At 30.9% G+C, this 27,046-nt stretch overlaps 2 protein-coding genes across 2 annotated transcripts; one reads left to right on the plus strand and one right to left on the minus strand.

Moving 5' to 3' along the window:
• Positions 1-7,412: 7,412 nt before the first annotated feature.
• LOC132724975 (uncharacterized) lies at positions 7,413-20,767 on the plus strand. The gene is made up of 10 exons (XM_060709962.1): positions 7,413-7,884; positions 12,447-12,569; positions 14,529-14,665; positions 15,001-15,229; positions 15,745-16,038; positions 16,340-16,627; positions 16,844-17,146; positions 18,056-18,202; positions 18,768-18,801; positions 19,123-20,767. Exons 1-10 carry the CDS (start codon positions 7,524-7,526, stop codon positions 19,217-19,219), a joined length of 2,013 nt encoding a protein of 670 aa, XP_060565945.1. The 5' UTR covers positions 7,413-7,523; the 3' UTR covers positions 19,220-20,767.
• A 926-nt stretch (positions 20,768-21,693) lies between these two features.
• Positions 21,694-24,575, minus strand: LOC132724976 (uncharacterized). The gene is made up of 5 exons (XM_060709963.1): positions 24,499-24,575; positions 24,064-24,121; positions 22,891-22,938; positions 22,364-22,467; positions 21,694-22,172 (listed from the first exon to the last, which is right to left on the minus strand). The coding sequence occupies exons 2-5, from the start codon at positions 24,080-24,082 to the stop codon at positions 22,038-22,040; spliced, it is 306 nt and encodes a 101-aa protein (XP_060565946.1). The 5' UTR covers positions 24,083-24,121; positions 24,499-24,575; the 3' UTR covers positions 21,694-22,037.
• Between the last annotated feature and the right edge of the window lie 2,471 nt (positions 24,576-27,046).

Consider the following 27,046-nt stretch of genomic DNA (forward strand, 5'->3'; position numbering starts at 1 on the left):
TAAGGTACATTATCAAACCACAAGATTCAAACCCCACAGCATCGAGACACAAGTCTTTTACAGTCGTCAGTGTTCTTACATGTATCTACCACGCCAACGGGCTAATATACAATAATTACTTATATTTGACTATATTATTTGTTCATATTATATGCAAGTAAAATAATTTGGTTCAGATAAATAGCTTTATCTCGCTTTTCAGGTTACAAAAATAATGATTTAAGAATAAGGAATTGAGTACTCGTCAATTTCTAGTTCTTATACAATTTGAAAAAAAAAATTGAATCTCTCTAAATATACTTGTCTATGTTATATTTGGAACAAATACAGATTTGATGTTTTATTCTTACATTGAATTCACTTCATGACAAATATTTTAAAGATGTATTTCTATAAAGATATTTCTAAGCAACATATGACTTTACACAGTGCATGCAAAGTTCAGTGGAATGTATTTTTACAAGAACATGTAGTAAATAATACTTGCTTACGTACACTATAATTTAAATTATTATTGGATACTAGCTTATTGATGTAAAATTTACATTTAAATACACATTTTTCCATTTTATTCATTTCTTAGAAACAAATTTTAATGTGAAATTAAAATAATATGTTTTACATTTCACAATATATAAAGTAAAGCAAAGCTAAATAAAAATTGTTTCCTATATTTAGATAATCGTTTGTGCCTGTTTCTGGTGGCTGAAAAGCGCATTTGCTCTTCTTGACAGTGCGAAGAATTTTGAGGTATCAACTCTTTAATGGCACCATCAGTGCTTTCCACCCTATGTATATAACGTTTAAGCTGCAATACCGATTGAGAAGAATATACAATTACATGGTATATAACAAGAAATAAATAAGAAATTAAAGGAACTTTAGGAACCATAGCTACAAATACCAGTAACGAAAAAAACATATGATATAAGATTCGAAACCCATCTAATGTAAGCAGTTACTTACACGACGTTTTCGTTGTCAAAATATCAGTTCGTCAACTTTAGATTTGTAAGTGTTGAAGTCAATACATCTACAGTTTATTATATTAAATGAATCATCCCTTGAAGAATATTCCATAAGTCAATAAATTGCATAAGTATCTTTCTTTCTTTCTTACAGAAATAAATAACTTTACTAATATGACTAACGACATTTTTGACCATCAAACGTTATGTACATATTTGAACTTCAAACACATGCATGATCATGACCGTATTAATACCTTTGCGGATGTTTCTTAATTACAATGACCGATGTTGACTTCTGATAAAGTCCACCATGTACAGTACTCAGGTGGTTCGTTCTATGGGATGGTAGTTACAGTTTAAAGTACCATCCATGTTCAGACTCAATCAAGCCGAACCATTACCGTATAAAATTTTGTAAGGGATTCCGTCTTCTATATTCATTACATGTAAAATCACTTTTGAAAAGCTGTACAGTAATGCACAGCGAAACAAGTTGACAAAGATATTCAGTAGCATGCAGACATAGCTGAGAAGCTGCATCTTTAAAAACGTAACATTTCATAATAGTAGGAAAATAAAGAAACATCAAAAGTATCTTTATTAAAAGTTCTTTTCTGTATAAATGCCAATTCTGATACAATGTTGGTCATATCAATGCGGTCGATTTATCTAACTCACACATGTGCTATTATGCTCTTAAATATTTGCCTTGAAATGATAAGTATGTAGTTAAGAGTATAATTTAAAACAGCCATTTATCTGTTCAAACACCTTTAAGTTGACAGTCTCAGACCATGTAGCCGATTTAAAATGTTTATTTCAAGTGATTGTTGTGTAAGGAAAACTTTGTGCGCACTAATAGAAATGCTTTGTTATGATTGTTTTTTAATCTTTTATTTTTATCTTAAACTAAATTCACGAAGAAACACTGCCAGCTAAATTGTAGATCAGTATTTTCTACTTATCAAATTTTCCCTCATGAAAAAGCAAATGGCTTATTAAAAAGTAAATATTAATAGTATGCGGTGCATTTGTACATAAAGTCTTTAAAAAAACTTTAATTAATAATGATTAAATATTGAATATCTTTTTCAATTCGAAAATTGTATATGAAGCTGTTCAGTTTTCCATACTCATACTATATCAAGCTATTTAGCTTTACAGCATATTGGTATATTAGCAATTTAAGTTTTTTGTTGTTGTTGATTTTGTTTAATTGATAATTTTTATATTTGTCTTACATTTATTACATTTAAGAAAAATATTTATTGCTTCGTATTGTTTGAGCCTGGTCATGGACTGTAGTAAAAATTGCAAGCGAAGGCATATTTCATTGCATAAATACTTTTAAAATCATACAAAAAAACAAAGTGTTCTGTGCCACGGAAATATATCAATGTAATTATTTTCAAAGGAATGACAGCTTCGTTGATAACGAGTAACTTTATTTACTTATCATTCAAAATTAACAAACATTTGAGATAAAACCCTTATGTGGCGTCAGTATACGCAAAATTCTTAAATGTATCGTTAACGTGATTGGTTGAATATTGTGCTCGTATCCAGTAGTTTTCGTAAGCCTTAACTTTTATAGCTTCAGTTTTTTTTAATTTCTTATTATTCAAATGTGCAGGTCTTTAGTTTGGCAGTAATTTTAAATTATATTAAAGGCTGTTCGGAGAAGGTAAAACATTTTTAAATTAAATGATTTCTTTTAAAGTTCCCTTTAATGGTGCTGTGTATTAATAGAATACTTAATAATGACGATTCTACTCATAAATGACATTTTCGTCATGATAAAATCTTTGGAGAAAATGTTTATTTACAGAACCTTAGTAGTAAATATCTTAGTTTTAGAACTTTTGAAAAACGTAAGATATCTCTTTTCAAGAAAAAAAAACAATTTATGTGCATTAACAAATGGAAGATTTTTATGCATTTTTATAATGTTTTTTGAAGTTCTTCCAATATTGGTGTTACTTGCGAATATCGAGAATGTAGAAAGTAAGTAGAAACTCTTAAACATAACGATCACTTAAACAAGAACAAAACAATATTTCTAATCTGTCTTTTCAATCAAATTCAGTTTGAATCTCTACTTTCTGTATTTACATTTTAACCTTTTTTTTTCTAATTGCTATCAAATGATTTTTATGACGTGCTTTATATTAGCAGTTATGATAAAGATATGGTCAATTATTCATTAAATATACGTCGAAATAATCATCAAACATACCAAATTAACTGCTTAATTATTTATGATTCGGACGAAGTCCGTCTGAGAACAGTTTGTGTTTCTGTAAAATATACAGGGAAGAAATGAATAAAGATATGATTTCCATTGGTCATTGTAAAATTACGAACCAGGCGATCTCATTGGCCATTCTAAAATTAGTTAAAGAATCTAACGAATCTTTCTGAAAATTCTAAATTCTTGAATATAGAAATAGAGTTACCGGAAACAAAGTTTCAAATATAACGTAGCTTTTGAAATGTCATCAATTCTCTAATGAACAGCTTATTTACTTATTAACTTTATAGTTGTCTGTGATATAAATGTAATTTTATAGGTTATGTCTAAAATAACGAGACCACCAATATTACTCACGACCCTGGAAACTAATGTGCATGAAAATACCGAAAGTCACAAATTAAAAACTCTGCACTCTTATGAACTCTCAGTAGACTATTTTGAGCGTTCATGATATGATACAAGTATGATTATTGATGTCTTCAATAGATTTGAATCTCATAATTCTCATATACAAGTATATATAATACTGCACGTTTGTAACGAAGCTTTTCATTGGATAATCGTGACGTTTTTATAGTTTTATATACACGGCTCCAGTCGATTCATGAATGCATCTTACTATTTTTCTCTTACAAATGATGCTGTATTATATAGAGGATATTTGTTTGTTTTGCATGTAAGATTGAAATATAATTTCACTGAGTGAACACCAGATGCAATATTTTCACGGGTGGCGTAGCCACGAGTGAAAATATAATAGCTGGTGTTCACGAATGAAATATATTTCAATCTTATATGTAAAACAAATAAATTTTCTTTTTATTTTATGCTTTTTTAGTGATTTTAAGTATCTTTTTACTGATTTTGCCGCGTAACGTCGCGCATTCTCCTTTGTGACGTCATTATATCATGACGTCACATCATAAGTTTTGAAATATAGTTCTGTTAAATTTCTCTAATTTTGTTAAATTTTTAACATGATGTATGATGACATTGACTTTCTTTTCCTAAATAAGCAAATTTACGTATGACGGCATTTATCTCTGCCTGTTATTCCATTTGGTTATGATTTTCTTTTCATCCGCATTCAGATATAGTCCGGCTACAGTGAAAATTATATTTTATAAATTTCACTAGTGGTTTATCAGAATATAATCATCTGATATATTGTAATAAAACACTGGAAAGCATGAAATAAAAATTCGTTATAAAGATTGTTAACAGGTTATATGGCCGTATATAAACGGCTGTTTGCAATATAATCATCGCCTGGCGGCTCGGGTTATATTTACAAATTGCCGTTTATATATGGCCATATAACCTGTGAACAATCTTTATAACTAAAAGTATATTTTTACATTAATGAAGCACATATTATGTTTACATGAATACGCCAGTGAAACTTAAAATTACCGACAGTTTTATTTAGAAACATATCATACCGTGTTTCCTTTATCTAACCATTAAATGTTATTTAAACTATAGTTAAAGTATTTTTGCACGAATGGCTAGGGATCTTCCGGATTTAAAGTGCCTTTTGGTATTGTTGGTTTCTAGAATCATAGCATGAAGTACTTGTATATTGAACAAAGCGCTACTTATATACCTCCGTTCAATTTTTATTTTCATTTCATTTTGTAAATAGCTCTACGAATTGCTAAGTTTATTATGTGAAGACTTAAATGACAGTCACCATCTATAAATGAATAACTTGAGTATGAATAAAATTTTTTGTTCGTGGTGGTGTCTCCGATACAATGATAATGAGAATTACTCTCATTATTAAACTAGCATGTATTTAAAACTCCAAAACATATGCAAGTTAAGTAGGATTACTCTAGCCGAGTATCTTTTCAAGATACTTCTTGGTTTAACCTGATGCAATAAATATTGTGGCCGGTTACGTCTTTTTCAAACCCGCAAGAGTTTTTATCGTTTTATCATAAAATGACGCTGCAACTAACAAACTCGATTTCCTGCTGACATCGTACAAAATGTAAAACTTGATATTTTATAAAAGTTGTTGGAAACATCAAGAAACATGTCCCTACAATGATCGGTATCATGAATAGAAATAAATCTGCGATAGTTTTTACAAGTGATGTAGAAAATCTACAAAAATCAAGGGGAATAACATTTAAGTGTGGCAGAAAAACTTCGAGAGTTTCTATAAGTGGCGACATTTTATACAACTTCGAACCAAAGTCTCGCAGATTTAAAAGTTACCCATGACATTTTATAAACTGACGGTAAACTTTCTGGCGGCTTTAAAATGGTCGGCCACAAACGATTTAACTTTTATTTTTGGTAAAATATTTTGATTTTAAATTGTCTTGTTCAATACTTTTCATGTTTTATACAATTTTGGCAAACAGATTGGTGTAAAGCAAATTCATACCCACATTGTAAGAGTTGGAGCGGTTGTTCAAAGCCATGCGGAGGAGGAACTCGCAAACGGTTGTGTGAATCGTGTTATCTTTACCAAGACAAATGGTTCGAAGAGGGCTGTAACGAGAGGTGCAGTCACTATTACCCCTTTCATTCCGGAAAATGTCATTGCCCTCCATGGAGATCTGGCGAATGCTGTGATTGTATGATCAAGTCAATTAGTTTTGAAACAATTTACATAAATAATATAGATAACTTGTCAGCAGTAACATTTTAAAGCTAACATTATTCGTACAATATAAAGGGGTAGTATTTTTACAAATGTACTTGATAAATTGAAACCTCATACACATTGAATCATTCATCAAATCACTGTAGTTTTTTGTTAAAATTCTAATTTTCATGTAAATGTCGAAATGCAACTAGTGTGCAATTTTGAATTGTATAGTATGAAAAGAGAATGATAATACGTGAATACATGTGATTTGTTCTTAAATATTTAAGATTGCAGACACATTTATATAGCCCAATGTAAACCAGGTCAGCAGATGTGTGGAGGATATCCTGACAAAATATTATGTACGCAATGCTATGATCCTTACTACCCTGTCGGATTCGGAAATGGCTGTAGAGGTATGAAACTCTTTATTCATTATAACCTAAAAAATGATAGATGCATTGAAATGAAAAAAAATGTGTGGTTTATCTTTGTATTAATTGTACGCACAAAATAATATTGTCATACATTTTAATAAATTGAAAGTTGAGATGCGGAAGTCATTTGAAAGTCAATTTTATTAACATTAGAAATAATCGATTGATACCTTTAAGAGTCCAAAGGTAAAGCACACATACTTCAATCGATGATAACTGTACTCACCATTAAAACGATACAATATAGATATAGTGTTAGGATAAAACGTGTTTATATCCTAAAATCGTTGATGATCTTTAAATTGAACTGCTTTCGTCGGGTACATGCTGAATATAAAGCCCAAAACGAGTAAAATATATAACTATTTCTAAGTTAAGGATGTAGAGTATTACTATCTTATTGTAAATTCGGTTCAAAAATGCATTGTGAAAATAAACGTTATGATAAATAACCACCATGTACCTTTGTACATGTTATAAATCTAGACTGTATAGTAAGATAGAAAAGACCTATCAATAATATGATAAAACAGGACAAATGAATGTTAATCCATAGGAAATTGATAATTAAATAAGAAAATAATAATTGTAACATCCTTCTATCAAAGAGTCGTAGCGATTGTAGGAGAACTGTTTCGCTGTCAGTATGTCCCCTACAGCGACAGTGAGATAAGTACAAAATGATTTCAGAAAATGATAGAATGGTACATGTAATGGGCCTTCTGATTGCCCTATCTAACCATGGACAGCAGTTTTATATTTCTGGCCACTCATTACTTCATGAGTTATTCACCAAATCATTCTTAAGTGTAATAAAGTGTTGTTGTTAATCTAGCAGTTCTTTGGAAAGTGTATATCAGTTTCTATACACAAGATTTAAAGGCACGGTTTATTTAAAATATATACCTATGAACATGAACAGATACAAATAGTACTTATCTCATTCTGCTTCTTATTGAAGTACTCCTATTAAAACCATCGTTTCTAAAACAAATACAGTTCATTCATTACAGACTTTTTTTCCTAGACCAAATTACTTTCGACTTATAATACCGACTTTCATTAACAATTTCTTTTTAACAACGCAGTAGACTAAAGTGTACTTAACAATTAAAAATTTACTTCCTTATTATTAGGAATAATTTTCCAAGGTTATCGGAATACAAATAATAAGACGAGGATAATTGTATATAATTTTAGTTGAGGATATATTCACGGCAATTTAACATGCATATTCCAACTTCACTATTATAAGGATGGCTAACATCATTCACTTCGTTGTATTTATCGTGATAAATTTTACATCTACTGATGTCGAAGCAGTTTGCTCTGGGGGTGTAAGCATATGTAATTGGACACCATGGAAGTCATGGTCAGATTGTAGTATGACATGTGGTGGGGGAACTAAAAGGCGATATAGGCCTTATTGTTGTAAATTACACTTGGCAAATGATATCGATGCCTGCATGAGGGACTGCAATCATGACATGGACTATTCTAATAAGTATAGCTCTGAAAGTCAACCATGTAACACAATCTGTTACAATGGTGATTACCAACACTGGAATAATTTATGCAACTGTAGTGATGCTTTCTATGGAGCGTGTTGTTATAAACGTAAGTAAATAGAATATTGATTTGTACCAACTACGTTTTCTTTAGATTTTAGCAAAAAGACAATTTTACATAATAGTATGGAACTGTAAATTCAATTTTAACTTTTATTTTGAAATATATATCTACTCAGATAATAAATTAGTTAGCCTACAAAACAACGATTTAAGTGCTACGTTTTTACATAAAATTTGTATTTTTATACATTTTAAATTTAGTGATAAAAAAGGTTTTGGATGAATTTATATTCGGTCGAAAATTAATTATTTACCTTCGAATATTATCAAAAGCCTACAAAACAGAGCATTGTCAATTTAAAGGATATCACTATAGGATACAATGACATTTTAAATATATATTCTAATAGCATTATGTAACGAAATATGGTTTATCATTTAAAGCATGTTTATATAATAGGTTCTTCAATAAAATATAGATATCTTTTAGGCTCGGGTAGATATCTACAAAATCATCTGACCTTAAACTATAAAGTAATATCTCTAAACAAAAAATATTGCTTTTTTAAACACAACACTTTTCCTTGATGAGATATGCTTACCTTTAAAGAAGCTTCCGGCAAAAAAAATAAATATATATATCAATGTTGTTTTATTAAATAGTTCCCTTTCATTAAAGTGATCTTTTTACCCCAAATTGTTTAATTTTACTTGGTTGATTCTTTTTGATAAAGGTGAACAGTTGTAATTAGCAAACTTGGGTATTTTAGTCTTATTCATGTAAATAGTGATCTCTCAGATACTTTATAGATTGGCAATGTACATTGATTATTGAATTTTACATTTATTTAAACAGTGTACATAAATGAGACTCTTAAATAATATAATGCAATAGTAATGCAATGATATAAGGGTAAGACTAAAATAATTTAAACAAAAGACAATTCATCTCTCAGCTTCTCTAAGTTTCTTACATGCTTATCAGCATGGACTTTATCATTTAAAAGATCGGAATGTAGCTAAATGTATGTATTTTAAAATAAAATATAAAAAGGATAGTCTACATGGTAAAACACATGATTCTTATTTACGCAGTTTGCGATTGTCTTTTATGACAAAGTTTAAAGCAGCATGCCTCCAGATAAGCGAACATATTTCAATAAATCAAACTTGTGAAAAATGTACGAAGATTTTAGGAAAAGTAGTAAGACTTAAGAGTCAAGTAATAATTTACATATTACGAGCAATCAATGGTGAATTTTTTATTATTTGTCACTATATTTTTACTGCGTTACTAACGCAGAAAGGGCATTCTTTGCGTATTTTGACCTCTTTTTGTAATATTCGTAGGTTTTTATTGCCATTGATATTGTTTAAATTGCTTATACAATATTATACGTCAAATTTCAATTTCAAAATTTTCATGAAAATAAGCAATAATCTGCAGGAGGCGTACTGCTTTAAAGCTTGCATTATTGATATCGCCTACGTTTAAAAGTTATAACAATTATGTTTGATAAATAGCTTTTTATTACTTTTTAGCGTAGCAAATCTAAAAAACATATATATCATATAGAGCTTTTTTAAACTGAATTGTAGAATAACTGATAAGATAAGAGTCATGTTATTAATAAATAAGCATGCATGCATTTGTATTTTAGCAAAGATAAACAATTTCAGCCAAGTCGTTTTGTAGTTGCTTTCAACAAGGAACATTTACTAAGTTGATATTATGATAACCTTACTGCATTCTTACATAAATGCACCTTATCACCAGTTTTGCTGATACTTCCTCAATCACAGCTGTTTTAAATTAGTGCTGATGTTTACCTCATTGACAGTTATGTCTGTACATTAATGTTTATCAAGTTCATTTAAGATCATGTTTATTTAAGGGTCAATTCAACTGAATTAATGTTTGACATGCCTTTTCAATGACCGTAAAAGATAGATTGGGTTTTATCTATTTCTAAATCAAATATGTTTCTTTACAATAAAAATGGAATAGTTTAACAGCAACCTAAATTCAAAACGTAATGATAATATATAACTATTGTTGTAACGGCGTCGCGTAAATATCACACGGGCCTAATATTACAACGGTTTATACATGTATTTTAAAACTTGCCTATGGCTTTGTTTACAAACAAAGCGCTTTGGAAATAAGTATAAATCTTCAGCATAGAACAATTATTTCGGAGCATGTATTTGAATATTCTGCGTGAAATTGAGCAAAATCGCCAAATTTTGCTTATTTCGTAGGGCATTTTGAAAAGAAATCCTGCAAAGTTCTAAAATTAGTAAATTATGACAGAAAAAGCTTTTAAAACTTGTCAAGGGTGTTAAACTTCGTTTTTTGTCCATTATTTCTAACTGGGCTAGAACTGGAATTAAGCTGTAGTTGAAAATGGCCAATTTTTCCAAAAACTAGGTTAAATTATCTAAATATTTTGCCCAAAAAGGTACTACAGAAGTAAAACATGTCATTCACAGCCATACACATTTATTTTTAAAAGTAATGGTCTAATAACGTGTCCTACATTGTTCACAATTCATTTATTGGTTGCAATCAGCATTGGCCATAAAAATAAATAACACGATTAGTATCCTTCGAACGTTTTCTTTTTTCAAAATGGCAGACAAATCCTGTTAAAATGTGATTAAGTACGTATGCGTCATTAAATTACATTAACTTTGATATCAAAATGTTACAAAACCTTTTGTCAACTCAAATAACCATTTAGACATAAATGACAATCCAATTAAAAATAGAACTCCACAGCTTTACAATGCATGACCGACCTAATGTGTTTAAGCTGCTATATAATCAATTGATGATGAATTATACACTAACAAAACTATGGTGGCTGATATCTGCCATTTCGTTGTGGTTGTCACAAGTAGCAATAACATGAAAGTGTGACAGAATGAGAAACATTTGTTTTTTATTTTCATTTTGTCACGATATTTTCTTCCCTTTGTCGTTGTACTATCTAAAGTATTTCAGCTATATATTCTTAAATAATGAATTGTATACTCACACAGAACTAGCCTTTTTATTCGTGTTAAAAACAATTAAATTCGGCAGAAAATATTTGCATTTCTATAACATCCAATATAAGAAACGCAGAATATTTGTATTATTTTATGTATGTTGAATTTCCCAGAAATATATTAGTTGCTTAGTCAATGTATCTTCAAATTTTTCGACCTGTTGGCAAGCAAAGATTTAATAAACTTTTTACACGGTTCTTCAAATTCTCTTCTAACATAACTTGCTTTATTAAAGTGGCATTATCCCCATCCAAAGGTTTATAGTGAGGGAACAAAGTACATTTACAATTTTCCATTTATGATTTACATGAACGATAAATAACTAACGTGGCTAAATGAAATTTCTAAATATATCCATCGGAATTTACCTGTAAGGTTAAATCTATAAAAAGTACAGTCTTTTTATATGTTAGTCAGATTTATAATTGTCCTACTCATTTAAAATATCATCAGTTGGTCAATGGAATATTAGCATATGGTCATATAAAAGCTATTATATATTCATTTAAAACACACATCAAAGCAGGTGAAGACATCTCTCTAATTATATCTTTATAACAGAAATATGTCAGTAAATGTATTCAGTATACTTGTACATCTCATAAGGTTATTTTTTATCACAACTTAGAGAATAAACGTTACTAATCTATAAGTAAAAACCATACACAGCAACGTTACCTGTCGTTGAAAAGATAAAACTAAACAATGACTATAGTGGCTAAATGAAATATGTGTTTGAATTTAAATTAATATACTTTGAAATGATTTTTATCAATTCATTTCTTGTGGTGTTGTTATTGTTGTCACAGAAAATGTATGTACGGCAGGATTTTAACATTCTGACGTGTTGATTTGTTGCTACAGGCGAAATATTGAACGTTCTGACGTGTTGATTTGTTGCTACAGGCGAAATATTTAACGTTCTGACGTGTTGATTTGTTGCTACAGGCGAAATATTTTACGTTCTGGTGTGTTGATTTGTTGCTACAGTCTTATCATTTTATATATCAGTGCTCGTGAAATATTACTCATATTTCCTTTACGCATTGATCTTGCAAAATTCATGTTTGGTGTAATGTGCTTACGGCTGGCTCAATACACGTATTTGGAACAACTGGAAATCGTGGACAGTTTGTATATACGTGTGGTGGAGGAACCGGATATAAAACTCGTTCGACTTGTTGCGATAGTGATCTTAATTCTGAATAATGTTTAGACGATAATTGTGGGTATTCTAAGCAGTTCACGCCAAGAATTAAAATGAAATACATATCTTTTAATGGATGTCCCTTTAAAAACAGACAACGTCATTGTCCGGGTACATTTTATTGGACGTGTTGTTATAATGGTTAATCATTTTATCAATTTATTGAAAGTGATTTTAAATCTCATTTTGTCCTTTTAATCTTATCCAATATTTGAATTTATATATCGCTAAATGACTACTCGGCAATAATGCACTTTGGTGTTGTAAGCATGCATGTTGTTCAATGATAAATATTTGTGATGTTTGACAAGATGCTTTTGACTAAAATTTGATAAACACATTTCCAGAGTGCCCGCATATTGAGCATTGTAAGAGGAGAAGATGCAGTACACAATGGAACACTAAGTGTCTTGAGTGTAACTATGATCAACTACTGTTCAAGAAAACACAGAACGACAAAAAATGTGAACGTAAGTTGTTGCACATAATTGAGATGAAGATGTTCTTTATAGTATATTACAATATACAATAATTATATTATTGTCATTATAGGTGATCACTATAAAATTAATTTCTCTAATGTGTACAAACAAGCCTGGAAGTTTGCAACTACAAGTATGGGAAAGAAGGAGGGTAGTTGTTTTTACTTCGAATTATTGACATTTGTATTTCAAAAAATTATAATAATGGCGGAATAAATGATTGATTAAAAGACATAGAATGGTATTGTATAGTATGTATATTTAATGAATAAATCGATTAGATTTTGACCATTTTGTCTTAAGTAAGTAACGAGACGTGTAATGTGTGCATCCATGAAAATTAAGGTGCTATTTGGAAAAACATGCTTATGGTATATCAATGTTTTAATAAATTTCAATTCAAAGATTTCCATTTGATTCTATGACCAATATATATATTGCTTGTTGGAAAACTTGTAAAATAGTGGATGGATACCCGACGCTGATTACCAATGACTAGGACAATGAACGTAGTTACCTTGGGCAGCAACATCTATGAATAAGGATGTTTATTAAAATATATATTGTCCTTATTCCAACGCAAAATAGAAATGATTTGATTGTTATTACAGGCCCTAAATGTCCAGATCGCAAATTAAAAAAAAAAGAAATAGGCCCTGCTACGCAGGTGATTTGATGATAATGTAAATAGAATTATAGAGGTCATACTGAGTGCAACTGCACCCTACAACATATGTGCATTGTATATCAATTATGTTTATTGGATCAATATTGGCTCCGCATCGGATATCGTGTGATATAAATAGACTTTACAACGAAAACAAATTTCAGTCTTAGTTTGAGCTATTGTGATCCCCTTGCGTTCGTAGTCAGTGGTCGTGCGTCATACATCGTGCATCAACAGCAATTTCTTTTAACAACATCTCCTTTGAAACCAATAATACATGAACCAAACTTTACATGAATGTTCCCACGGGTAGTTCCTTTTCAAAGGTATTGACATAGTTCCGGACTGTTGCAAAAGAAGTTGAGAGGGCCAGAAAAGAAGTTTCAAAAATGCAAATTAAAATATATTCTTGTTTGAAATTTACCAGAGCTAAAATATTTGGCGTTAAACATCGTCTACTGAACCTCTATCAACGTTGTATAAATTGTTCGACTATTGTGCAAAATTTGTCCCACCCCGGGGGTCATAGGCTTTCCTTAAATGTATAAAGAAAAAACTTAAAAGATCTTCTCTGTAATGACAAAGGCTAGATAATAGATATTTGGCATGAAACTTTCTGAACATCTACACAGATTTTTCAATTTATGGCCCTATGAACAACATAAGCTCCGCCCTGGGGGCCATGAGTTTTCTTTATTATATACATAAAACAGAAATTAAAAAAAAGTTTTCTGAAAAGGAGAAAGCTAAAGCTTTGATATTATATCTTTAAGCTTATATTTACATGAAATATTGTCTGGTAGACTTGTTTCAACATTGTTCAAATTAAAACCTTGGGGTCAAACTTTTGCCCTTACCAATTGAAAACACTATCTTTCACTGCTTTTGCACAAATTACAGTCTGTTCTTAGGTGAACAGCCAATGACCCACTTGTTCGTGCGTTGTGTTATAATAATAAACGGTGTATCATTCAATTTTTCGAAATCAAAAATTCAGGCTGGCTTTTAAAATTGATATACATTTTCTAAATAAACATCTTCGGTAGAGCTCAATATATAGGTGATCTATTTGTTTATATTACCTTAAAGCTTATAGCTAATAATGAAATCAGGCAATGCACATATTATCTGGACATAGCAAAAAAAGTCCACTCGGTACATTTACAAATATTTAAAGTTGTATGAACTTTAAAGAAACATTATAATAATTTCACTCCAGCAGTCAGTAATTTTATAATTAAAATTAGAGAACAAACGTGTCTATTATACTTATATTTCAGAAATTCCTCAGAATTTAACATTACATCTAGAAAATCCACCAAGTAAGAACCAAGATCTAACTAACAATGCAGTTACTTTAAAGTGTACTACTGGGTGTATTTTTCCAACTCCATCATTTATATGGTATTATTTGCAGGTAATAAATTCCCGGGAAAACGGGAAGATATCATTTTTTCTTTTTTTTCTTAATGTACAAACACATACTTTTCTTTTTTCGGGCCAGAACGATCCATTTATTTAAACACTCTTCATCGGGCACTTATGATACTCTACTTTTCCTTAAATTGATAAAGAAATAATGAACTTAAGTGATTTTAATATTTGAATGAAGCAGTTTGTATATCTTTCTGTTTATCTTATTACCACGAAATGACGAGAATAAACACGTGGTTTGGACTGATGATGAATTTAGTAACACATGTCAAATTCTATATAGCTGAAAATTGTTACAATTTATATTCATATTTAAAGTCGTCGGATGGATCTGGATCTAAATGGTCAAATTCAGAGCCTGTCACAGAAACACCTGGGCAATGTAAAGGACTTGAAAATGTGTTCACCTCAACTTTAGTACTCCGAAAATACACGGTGTTTAATGACAATACTGACCATACCGTCAGGTTTAAATGTGGTGCAACGATTATGAATGGTACCTCCGATGAAGTAAAAACACAGTCATCTGTAAATATTAGATTTGCCGGTAAATGATTTATTAATCTATCATTTTTACGCCCATGACGCTGTTTTGTAACATATCTTTGTCTCTTCACCATCATCTTAAGGACCTGGAAGAGCTTAACAAGTTCATGAGAATGTTTATTTACCATTAACTTTATTTCTTTATGTATGTTAGCCTATTTATTGTTATCGAAGGATCTCCCGTTTCCAGAATTACAGAACTGATGTGAAGTGATGTATTGCAAAGATAAATCTTGTGTTTCCTTCCTGTTGTCGATTCCAGTTCTTAAATTGTTAGGGACAGAATATCGTTAAGGACGTTAATTCATTCGAATGCGTAATTGTGAACTGCTTTGTTGCTTTGTTTTCGTTGCTTTAAAAAAATCTTCTCTTCTAAGATTATTTATAGTAACTATAATATTTATTGAACTGGTGTTTATTTATCAACTTTAACTCTAAGGTTATCTTGATTTAATTTTGACATACTTAGTTATAGTACTGTAGTGGATTTCATACTTGTCATGTCTCATTTTACAGTTAGAGTGGCGAAGGTATCACTAAATATTGAAGGTAGTTCTAGGGTAAGTTCTATAAACGCTACCGATGGTATTTCGGAAATATTCAAATGTACCACTAGCGATAGCAGACCAATACCTACGATTGTATGGTATATAGGACGGACAGAAAAAATAAGAGTTGTCGGTACTGAATCAACGCTTGCTTTCATTCCTAGTATAACAGATACTGGCAAGAATGTTTATTGCAAAGCTTTCAATATTCAGCCAGAAAATGAAGCACTGTCCTCAAACAAAGTCTCTCTCTATGTTAAAGGTAAATGCTATCATGTATTTATCTATTTAGTTTTTGTATTTTGTTTTTCTACATATTTATAGTTTCATTTCTGGAAAGAAATTAATACAAATAATATTTCTTATAACCTGACAAAACTGCATCATATTGTACATCACACCTTCAAAACTTCATGATTATGCAAAAGTTGCTGTAAGACTTTTAACGACCATAAAGCAGGTGAAATCAAACATATTTTGTTTCGAATTATTGTAAAATATTCAGTAATATTATATTCCAAATATATTACACTTCATTCATCTATGGACTTTTGTTTATCTAGAGCGTGCGTCAGTGAATTCGTTATATTTTGAAGAACATGTTGGTGAAACAAACGTTACGATTGACGAGAACTACGTTAACTTGCAACTTACATGTAACATAAGCGGTAACCCTGCATCAAGTGTTGAAATTAAGTTTGGAGTGAAAAGATTAATTGAAAAGGCTAACATAAACCAATTAAGCTTTGTTCGACAGAGAGTGGCTTGTTTCCACAGTGGCGAATATACATGTGTAGGAAAAGATCAATTGGGAATGATAACAAATAAAACACTCTATTTGTTTGTCAATTGTAAGTACTTCTAATAATACACTTCTTAAATGAAAAAAATAAGGGTATATAGGAGATATAATGCATATACAAATAAAATTACCCCAATAAGTTAGCGTACTAGGAATAACATAATATATCATGTTAAAGTTTTTGATTGATTCTTATCTTAAACATCTTTTATTGAAACAAGTAAGGATAGAAATGCTGAAATATCAAATTTCTGCTTTGTTTAAGGTCATCCGCGGCCTGGTTGGCAAGCAATTACGAATACAACTTGCTCTATTGGTGCTCCCGTTACATTAACATTTACTACCATCGCATATCCAACGCCAAGGTCTGATGGTTTCAACTGGTACAAACACATCTCGAATGAATGGATACCATTACAAAGTAATAAAGATGTACAGATATCTGTAATAGGACTGGAAACAAACCTTACGATCGTCAATGTAACTCAGGCAAACCTAGGCCAATATCGATTAACAGTTGAAAACAGCGTCGGAATATGTAACCAGTATTATTTCCTTATTGAAAAAGGTAGGTTTCATGATTTTTGTATAACTATCGTTTTTTTTAATTATTTGTTTGGGTCGTCAGACCAAACAAATAATGGTAGCGAAAATTCAGACCCTGATGCTGTTAATTGCAAATGCCGAAAGTAGGCCGCTTTTTGAAGCGGTTGCTTCCCTTTATATGTACACTAACGCCGAAAAATTCAGGGGAGATAACTGCGTAAAGATTGTCAAATGACAGCGCAATAATTTTCAGGCAAATTAGTTCCCGAATGGTCGAATATTTCTAATATTGTTTTATTCTTTATAGATGTAAGCTCCATGATTATTTACATATGTGTTAAACAACAGGTTTAGCGTCGAAATAATAAGTGTTACAAACCCTAATTTAGAATGATATGGTTTTCTTCAACCCGCCCTATAACTTCACCGTGGCCGAGGGGTTTGCACGCTCGCTTAGGAATTGAGAGGTCTGGTGTTCAAATCCCAGTTAAGGCAACACATTTAAAAAAAAATAAGTCAAATAAACAATGAATTGAATATCAGTGTTGCAATTAGTCTTATAACCAATTTACTACTACAGTTAAAACACTGGAAAGCATTGGTGACACTATACAAAAACAAATTGGTTTATAATCTCACAACCTTCACCTTTCTGACATCCTGAGACCCAAACAAATTCAGCGCCTTCTGTGCTTTGATTTTGTATTGTTGTATTGTTATCATATTAATGGTTTTCCTTGAATAAATTTTGAAAAACAATTTTTAGAAAAAAATCATTATGAAATTTACTGGTGAGTATCACTGGCAAAATTAACATCATCAAAAAGTTGGAAACTTAGTTCTGTCAAAGATTCATTTACCCATTTGAATAAACATGCATGAACATATAATCTATTTTATTTAATAATAATAATGAACAATTACTTTTTAGATGACCCCATTGTTGATGTTTGCATAGAAACTATGGACAGTAGTAATTTCAAAACTGCAACAATAGTATTGGGAATAATTTCTGTCATATGTATTGGTACTTCAGCTGGCATCGTGATTTGGTTTAAACGAAAAGCCAAAGGAACAGGTAACTATGGCGCAATAACTTTGAATGTCATCTGTAACTATTTTTTTTAAATTTTCAATTCCGGTGTTATCATATGCATCAAACATCCTAGGCTTTAATCTTGTTTATATCTTGACAATAGTACACACATAATTATAATTATATTAAATTTTGCTCATACTGTAAATCTTAATTTAAATTAATTCGTAACCAAATAAACTATGTACAGATAAGTTTAAACGTTTTTCGGCAGTTTGAAAACTAACTGCAAATGATTTAAACAGTTAGTGCAATCATACAAAATATGAAGTCCAAACTTCATATCATTTATTAGATGAAAATAAAATAACATAAATTAACCGCCTTCTATTATGTAATAGTCGTTGATCCATGTAAATCATTTATCATTAATGTCATTTGTACAATTTATATCAATGTTAATTGAGGTTTCAAAATTAAAACGTTTATCAGTATAAAATAATTTGCATCACAAAAATACAATGTACGACCCTTCGATATAATTTGTTGATTTGTTCACTTATTTCTATACAAAAGGAAACTATATGGAAAATCCTTTATATTACAGATAGAAAATCATTCAATACGTCGTCACATAAAAGGTATATGTTTCCGTTCTGATTTTTAATAAAAAGTTATATCTTGTATTTATGACATTATATTTTACTTTCTTAACTCTTTAAGCATTGTAAGTAAATACAATTCAGTGGAACATTTCCATACATACAAATATCTATATTTAAGAGCGTCAAAACATTTTTTAAAGGGTCGATGATCTGTCATGATCTTCATCTACTAATGGCTAATAATCCTTGATTTAAGTTGAATATATACACATGTAACTGAATAACATTACGTTCTCATAATAACCAATAACGTAAAGATTGTTGTTGTTGTTTTTGTATTTTAATGGAATGTACCAGACGTGTATACGAGAATCCACCGCAACAGTATGCTGATTTAAATGTGTTTTCTAGAGAAGACATGACAACCTATGACGTTATAGATAATAGCCAATAATATTCAAGTACAGAAATAGCTTAAAACACTGGACTGTAAAGAAAACATTAACGATATCCCAATACAGCCACTGTTTAAGCTGCCATTCATCTTCTGATTACCTGGTATTTGTCTTCTTTACTTATTGGGATGTCTATTCATAAAAGAAAAGATATCCTTATATCTAAGTGAGAATGTGATAGTCTTATGTACGGAATATTTTATTGAAATGATTGCTTTGTAAAAGCATTCTAGTGTTAACTTAATGACACTGAAGTAAATTTGCTATTTGTAATGAGTCCCTGTAGTCAACTCGTTATTCAAGAAAAAGAGATTTTGCCAAGAATCCAAAACAAACTATGAAAACGTAGTGATGTTACTCTAAGCGCACAAAAAGTATTGTTATAATGTAAATTTTATAATGCAAGTTTATTGATTACTGATGTAATTATACTAATTACATTTTTATGTTCATGTCATTTCAACTTCATATATATTGTTTGTGTATCATGTAATCAGTTTTATATTTTTCCTTAAATATAACAAGGTCATGTTAATTATAAAAATTATAATCTGTTTTTATACATTTTTGTTAGAAACATTAATTACGGCAATTACATTGTTTATTATACATACAAGAGAAGCCAGTGTGAAAACAAGTCTCAAATACAAATAATAAAAGGTGATTTGATAAAAACCAATATTTACAAAGTTAATTGAAATGGCTTCCTGTAATATTGCACAGCTTTCTGTGTAAAAACCTGATAAATTTTTCTATGGTCATCATTCACCATCCATCGTGCTTAAAATAAATTTGTGTTTAAATAAATATTGGTTTTTGAATTATATATTGATATTCAGTTACCCCATCTATTCCAAAAATGCGTTATAATAGTATATACTTTATGTTGCTTTAGAGCTTAAGCATGGTACAGGCATTGCCGAGCGGATTTAGCTCATACCGTTAATAACATGAACTTACATAGCTTATTGATCCTTTTTAAATCATAAAACTGTTATAAACATCAAACTTAAGGTGAATTAAAGCGAACAAGTGATCTTACAATTACAAGACAAAGATATAAAACAAGATTATCTAAAAGCCATTATAATGATATAGACATTCACTATTAACAGGTCCAACTTCTTTAACATAATATGGCGTTATCAAAGCCATATTCCCAAATGAATGTTTTTTTTCCAAGTGTTCAATGACAAAATGATACAATATTACTAAAGCAAGTCTAACATTTTGGATGTCTGTCATACAATATGACTGAAGATAGTCATACAATTTGGATGCCTGTCATCCATTATGACTAAAGCAAGTCTAACATTTTGGATGCCATAGTTATTGATAATTATTGAAAGGATCTTACATGGCTACTAAGCGAATCTTTTATTCAAAGGCTCCAACATAAGTGATTATTTTGTATGTCTTCAGATTTTATTTAGATAAGCAGACGTGTTCAATATTACATGTTGATTGTGTTTTCTTTTTCTATCCAATTAAGAGACTATGTATCGTGTATTAATTTCTTGTTATTTGTTATCAACCCACAGGCTGTCTGATTGATGTATGTTTTGTTTTTCTGGTCTCCAAAGACGCATATATCTATATAGCAAAGGGCAAAAAGAAAAAAAGAAAACAAATTAAAACGAAAAATGTGTTCAATTGTTTTCATTATAATAATCATTATAAAAACAGGACGCTTAATAATTAACACACATTCAGGTTTAATATACATTCTGCTACTAAACAATCAAAATACGACCAAGAGACAGCATTGTCTATTGCTCTACAATTGCTGAGGCACCATTTCAACGTATGAAATGAAACGGAATTGGTTTAAAGATTATTTATGCTCAAATTTGATATTTAAAAACATTAATAATTGCTATACTATCTCTTTTCAAATGTAAAAAAAAGCATTTTAGATGAAAATAAAATGGATAAGATAATGTTACATTTTAAATTCTGTATGCTATAGGTAAACATATCATGAATTCATAGCGTCATTAAAAACTGGACGTTATTTTAAGAAAGAAGCAAACTTAGCCTAGCCAGTAATAAGGATTACACCCATTGTGGCTGGATTGTGATACCACATACACTTTATATTTTATATTGCAATTTTCCAATTATAGTGTTGCTTAAAGTCCACATATTTTCCTTAATGCATTATTAGCACGACCTTTTGCATTAGTATAAACCCTAAACACCCGTAGACTGTCTAGCAGGGTTCGGACCCTTAACATAGGCATCAACTTCATTAGACTATCTGGCAGGATTCAAATCCACACCATAGCCAGCGTTCTTAGCTATACACCAAAGGAGGGGCCTCATTAAGCAATATAAAAGATGTATTTGCCTGTATGATGTTCATACATTATGTAAATAGTAAATACAGTAGCAAAATGCTGACAAGATACAAAGCTACACATTAATTCAAAATAATGTACAAACCCACTTACCTGTAGAAAGTACGTGCCGGTGTTATAAATATCCATAACTCGTTTGCCATTTTATCAAGTTTGCTTTTTTTTCTCGCCTGAACCAAGTATGCAACCACTTCACGTCCTGCCATTTGATATCATGTATACCAATATATCAATTAACACAATCATCGCTGTATCCGACCCTACACCCAAAGAAGGCGGATAGTGTCATAATACTTTAATAGTGTTTGTGGTACCGAAAGGTCAACAGAGAAAATAACGAAAGAATCTACCAATCCTAAAATGTATTCTTTATCACGTTTATTCCAAGTATCCATCAGATAGCAGTTTCTTGTCCAAAGAAAATTGTTTAAAAAATGTGTCCAAACTTCACTTTTTTCTACACATGTATGAAAAAAGAATAAAAATAGTTAAACAGTATTTTTGAAAATTCAATACAAACGTCATTTGCTCGACAACCAGCATTGTATACCACTGTCTTCTGATTGGTAATGAGCTCGTCCAAATAGCATATCTGAACGATATAAATTATAAAGATAGTAAACATTTTACTGGAAAGAGAATAGAAAAATAGAAAAATCCTTCAATAGGTTTATGATATTCAGGACACATTTTGATTAAAGAGGTAGCTATTTAGTTTTTTAACGCACTTAGCAACGAAACAATGATCTGCCTATTTGATCGGGTTTGTAAATGAAGGCTTACCTCATTGACGCCACATGTTATAGATCCGCTACATTGGTCTAGGCTAGAAGCTCTATTGCAACTCCTACATGCCAAGGTCACCGTTTGGCCAGTCTGTCCAATTGCTTAAAGTAAAAGGATTAACCGTTCTATACTCAAGCATGATATTATTTGTTTATATTTCAAGCTCTGATATTCATGATGGAAATGTAGCTTTAACAAAATGTGAGAGTTTTGTGTTATGCTGTTTATCTACTGCTGAAAATTATATTTCTTTCCTTGTGTGTTAGTAATTGATATTAATATCTTTCTTAAATCGAGAAAAATATAAATAAAAACGTTAATGCTACCATCGGCGGCAAGATATACATTTCATGCACTCTGATTAGTCTGTATGCTTTACGAAATATTTACCCTATCCAGATATTTGTACCGATAAAGGTATCGATGCTTGTTTAAATTATTTTTTTATCGATAATGGCTATGTAATGGTTTTTATATTGGTTTCGATAATTGTTTTCAGTAAAATGTTATCAGATAACAATTACCTGACTTTGATGTAAAATACACAATGAATAAAACATTTAGCACGAAACCTGAAAAGCAACATATCATGTTATGATTATACAATATATTATTTTCATTATATATACATTTTATATAGGGAATTAAATTAGTGTAAGCTTAATACTAAATTATTTGTCTACAGTTTAGGTTTTATTTTGTTTTACGTATAGCATAGCGTTTTCCCCAAAACTGATGGAATGAGTTGAATTAAAACATTAGGTGCGAGCCTTTGGGGAGCATAATATGGTTTTATTAAAGCAACACGCCTCCAGAAGATATCAGAAAAACTTTCGTCGTAATTATGTTTCAAAATCTCTCTTTAAAACAAAATATATATAGCTGAGAGAAATCGAAATGATCATATTTTAACATTTTCGCTTTTCCTCACCAACAGGATATCTAATACGGAATTATTTCATACGTTTTTTTCTCGCACCACGTAATGTTTTGCGATCTGTGTTTCAAAAAGCACGGAATCCGGGATCGTATAAAAAATTAGAGGGAAACGAATGAATTTCTTTGGTAATTATGATATTAATTTGCAGTCCTTAACGTTATAATTGAACAATTGTATCATATATATAATGACCAGTATATCGATTTAAACTTTAGCTTGAAATATGATTAGGGCCTGCTCATTAACGAACATTGATATACGACCCTGGGCGTACCAGATTCCGGGATTTTCCGAACCAATGTTGTGACACGTGACCATGTTGAATCAATTACATTTCATATTCATATGATACTGCATTACTTTGCGACAGTAGATTATGCAAAGACTTTTGACAACCTTCTTTCTTGAATTGAGATGTAATAATGGATTTTTACATCAAACGTTACAAGTCTAGTATTGACCGTTTACTTGAAATTTTCTTTTCTTTTTGTTTCTTTTCAATTTACCGTCTTTAGGCGAGTGGCTTTAAATGAGTTAAAAAATAGTGATAAACCTGCATGAATGTAAAACCATTTACCGTTTACGGTTTTACGGTATTGTAATAACGGAAAACAACGAAAAACGACAATAGCACTAACTGTTTGTAATCACAAGCAATAAAACTGAAAATATATACATGTATATCTTGAACATTGTACGTTACACTCTTATGTTAGCAATAGGCGTATAGCTTTACGTTTACTGTTAATAATCCTACCAATTTTGGATTGCAGCATCTTGAGACTATCCTATGAATGTCAACGACCTATATTTTCCTGTTCGTAAAAACACAAATGTTAAACATATTAAAACACTTTCATATGAAAATTCGAATTAAAAAAGTCACATTTTATGATACTGCATGTTTGTAACGTCGATGCTCATTGTACAATAAACAAATGGCACAAGTGGCACCCATCCTGTATATAGCACCTGAATTTATGTTATAAAATTTTGAGTGTTTTCGTCCGAAAAGTAAACATGATTGATGACATTTACTAAACTTTTCAGAAACGTAACTATTATCATTTTTTAATATTGAAAGAAAAAAGAGATCTTATAATCTAAAATAAGCAACATACTTTATAGTTTGCAACTTTCTAGTTATTTAACTTAAACACCTTTAATAAGTAACCGAAATTGAATAACAAACCCTAAACGTATCCTTAATTTGTTACTTCAATTCCTACATAACAAAGACCAGTCATACATGTACATGTATTTCATAACAACCTGCTTATCTCTGGTTATATATAGAACCAACAAAATCAATGCGTATCTGTGAGATAAGAAAATGTTTGGATGAATCCTCTCGTCAACTTTAAGAGCGACGCCATCAATTTCCTGACAATAATTTACGTACGCGCTCGCCATCCTCGATGAAATTTTCTCAATTTTCAACGCAATTTTTGCGTCTACACACTACATATAACATATGTATGTAGTCCAAGCTGTGATAATTCGTTTATCTCTTCATGTGAAAGTGTTCCGGCCAATCTAATGTGCCGTGTTTCAGCCCAGAGGGTCGAAACCGCACAATTACAACGTACAAAAAAGTGATCAAGTGAATAAATAATTAATTGATAATCGCAAGTTCGTCAATGTGTCCTAGAGTATTGATCACACCGCTATGGAAACATTGGATCCCATACATCTCTGAAAGCGCTTTCGACAATCAATAATATACTATTAGAACGTTAAGCCTTATGTTAAACACCCGTTCTCCACGACGTTTGCGTACAGCACCCTCGATTTCTATGCCTACTAAGGTAAGTCAGTTTTTCGCCGGTGTCGTTTTGCGACTTATTTACCTTAACTGTATCAGGATGTATTACGAACGGTGCTTATTCAAATATATATATATATTCAGGTGCAAATGATCTGGCCACTCCAAGGTGCCATGTTTCAGCCCATAACGTATTCGCTTCGTTGCAACATACGAAAAAGTAAAAATCACGTTATAAACAATGCTGGTTTCGTCCTCCGTGGCACTATTGTTCGTCAAAGAGTCAGGAAATACTCTTTTGTTGAAAAGTTGGAACAAGTTAAACGTTACGTCTACTTAATATGTTAAAGCGATCCAATGTTTCGCCAAGTTTTACTACACACCAGAATGTAAAACAAACATGCAATGCCCCAGCAAAAAATACCTTGTTTGAGCCCAGAAGCTGACTGCGCCATTTTAAAGTTCCAAAAACGTTTATTAAAAATAATAATAGAAAAACAATAGCTATTTCGTCTTTCTTTTCGTCCTGTGAAGCCATGAAATGCACCTTTATGGAACGTTAGAACGCGTAAAATCTTAGTTATATGCCTGTACATGCAATCCCAACAATCAAAGGTATCGGCATTCTGTCTGAATCTTAGCGCCCTATGTAAAACCCCCGTTTCGACATGTTTCTCTACAAAGTTTCTTGTACTTCGGCGCAAAATTTCGTGCTTGAGTCTTGTTCGTTCTCGAAATTATAGAGGATTATTTCTTTTCAACACTAAGAGCGGAGACCTCCAGTCAAACGTAAAAAATAACATTCGCATACACCGATTTCAGGATTTCAGACTTTCGTCAATTAAAAAAACACACAAAAAAAAAACCCGCGTGAAACGTGAGAAAAATCAAAAATACGATTGTGAAAACTCGAAATAACGTAACCACGATGTTGAAAGGTCGAAAGTAAGATGGCGAAAACACGAAATAATTTCGTGGTTTCGTTATTTCTGCTTTTCACAATCGTACTTTTGACTTATTTCATCATCGTTCGTTTAACGTTTCGCCATCGTAATTTCGTGTTTTGTCATGTGTGCGTTAATTTATAAAAGAGTGGGGCTGTTTTTTTTACAAATAAATTAAGGTAACCTATGTTATACTATCCTAAATATTTGCTATTATCATTTATTGTCTCTTTTATAATAGCCATTCTTTTACAAATATACAACTTATTTATCTTAGCTTGACAGTGAAATCAATTAGTATGTCATCATTGACGAACGTGCACATTACCCCGGATCACCGCCTCACCAACTTCCAACTCGTTACAGTCTTGAAGCGAGTTTGCTTCTGTACACATGATATAGCACCAGAATGTAGCACAAATGGTGCCCTATCGTACAAGTAATTCGGATGTTTGGTTGTGTTTTGGTGGACGTGCGAAGCTTAATACGTTTTAGATTATATTGTGATTCATTTTGCTGGTGCTAATGATGTCAACGCGATGCAAAATCACCTCAGGGAGTGCACTCTTTACCCAGGGTAGCCACACACGGTATGGATTTTGATGAAATATATTTAATTCTTTTTTTAAATTTCTCCAAAAAAGGTTATTTAGCAGTCATCGTAATAAATAACCAATTGCTATTTAAGTACTATGTTTTTTTTAAATGCAAATAAAACAGTTCTTATTCAGTTTGCCCTTGTAATGCTTGGATACCGATAGCAGGTTATTATTAAAGATGGTTTTTAACCTGTGCTCGTATTTCTAGCCTTTGTTTCATAAACATATAGTTAATTGATGTTTTACCCGCTTGCATGATAAAATATTCTTAGAATGCAGAGATTGCAAACATTATTATCATACAAATATATTGTTTGCACCAAAGTCATCTGTTTGAACTAAATTCATTTCTTTTTGCTTTCTGCTCAGATGTCAATAACTTCCCTCGTTTTGTATCCAAAACATTTTAAATTGCACATTTGTATCAATCAG

This window comes from Ruditapes philippinarum, unplaced genomic scaffold (assembly GCF_026571515.1).
Source record: "Ruditapes philippinarum isolate M1 unplaced genomic scaffold, ASM2657151v2 ctg6810_1_1_1_1, whole genome shotgun sequence".
Classification (NCBI taxonomy): Eukaryota; Metazoa; Mollusca; class Bivalvia; order Venerida; family Veneridae; genus Ruditapes; species Ruditapes philippinarum.

Bases quoted from the DNA above. Each gene is read 5' to 3' on its own strand.
- LOC132724975 (XM_060709962.1), top strand. From the start codon at position 7,524: ATGGCTAACATCATTCACTTCGTTGTATTTATCGTGATAAATTTTACA. The intron at 14,666-15,000 runs GTAATAAATTCC...TCATATTTAAAG, and splicing joins TTATATGGTATTATTTGCAG to TCGTCGGATGGATCTGGATC. The intron at 16,628-16,843 runs GTAAGTACTTCT...GCTTTGTTTAAG, and splicing joins ACTCTATTTGTTTGTCAATT to GTCATCCGCGGCCTGGTTGG.
- LOC132724976 (XM_060709963.1), bottom strand. The intron at 22,468-22,890 runs GTAATTGTTATC...TTTTACTTTAAG, and splicing joins GTATTTTACATCAAAGTCAG to CAATTGGACAGACTGGCCAA. The intron at 22,173-22,363 runs GTAAGCCTTCAT...TATATCGTTCAG, and splicing joins TAACATGTGGCGTCAATGAG to ATATGCTATTTGGACGAGCT.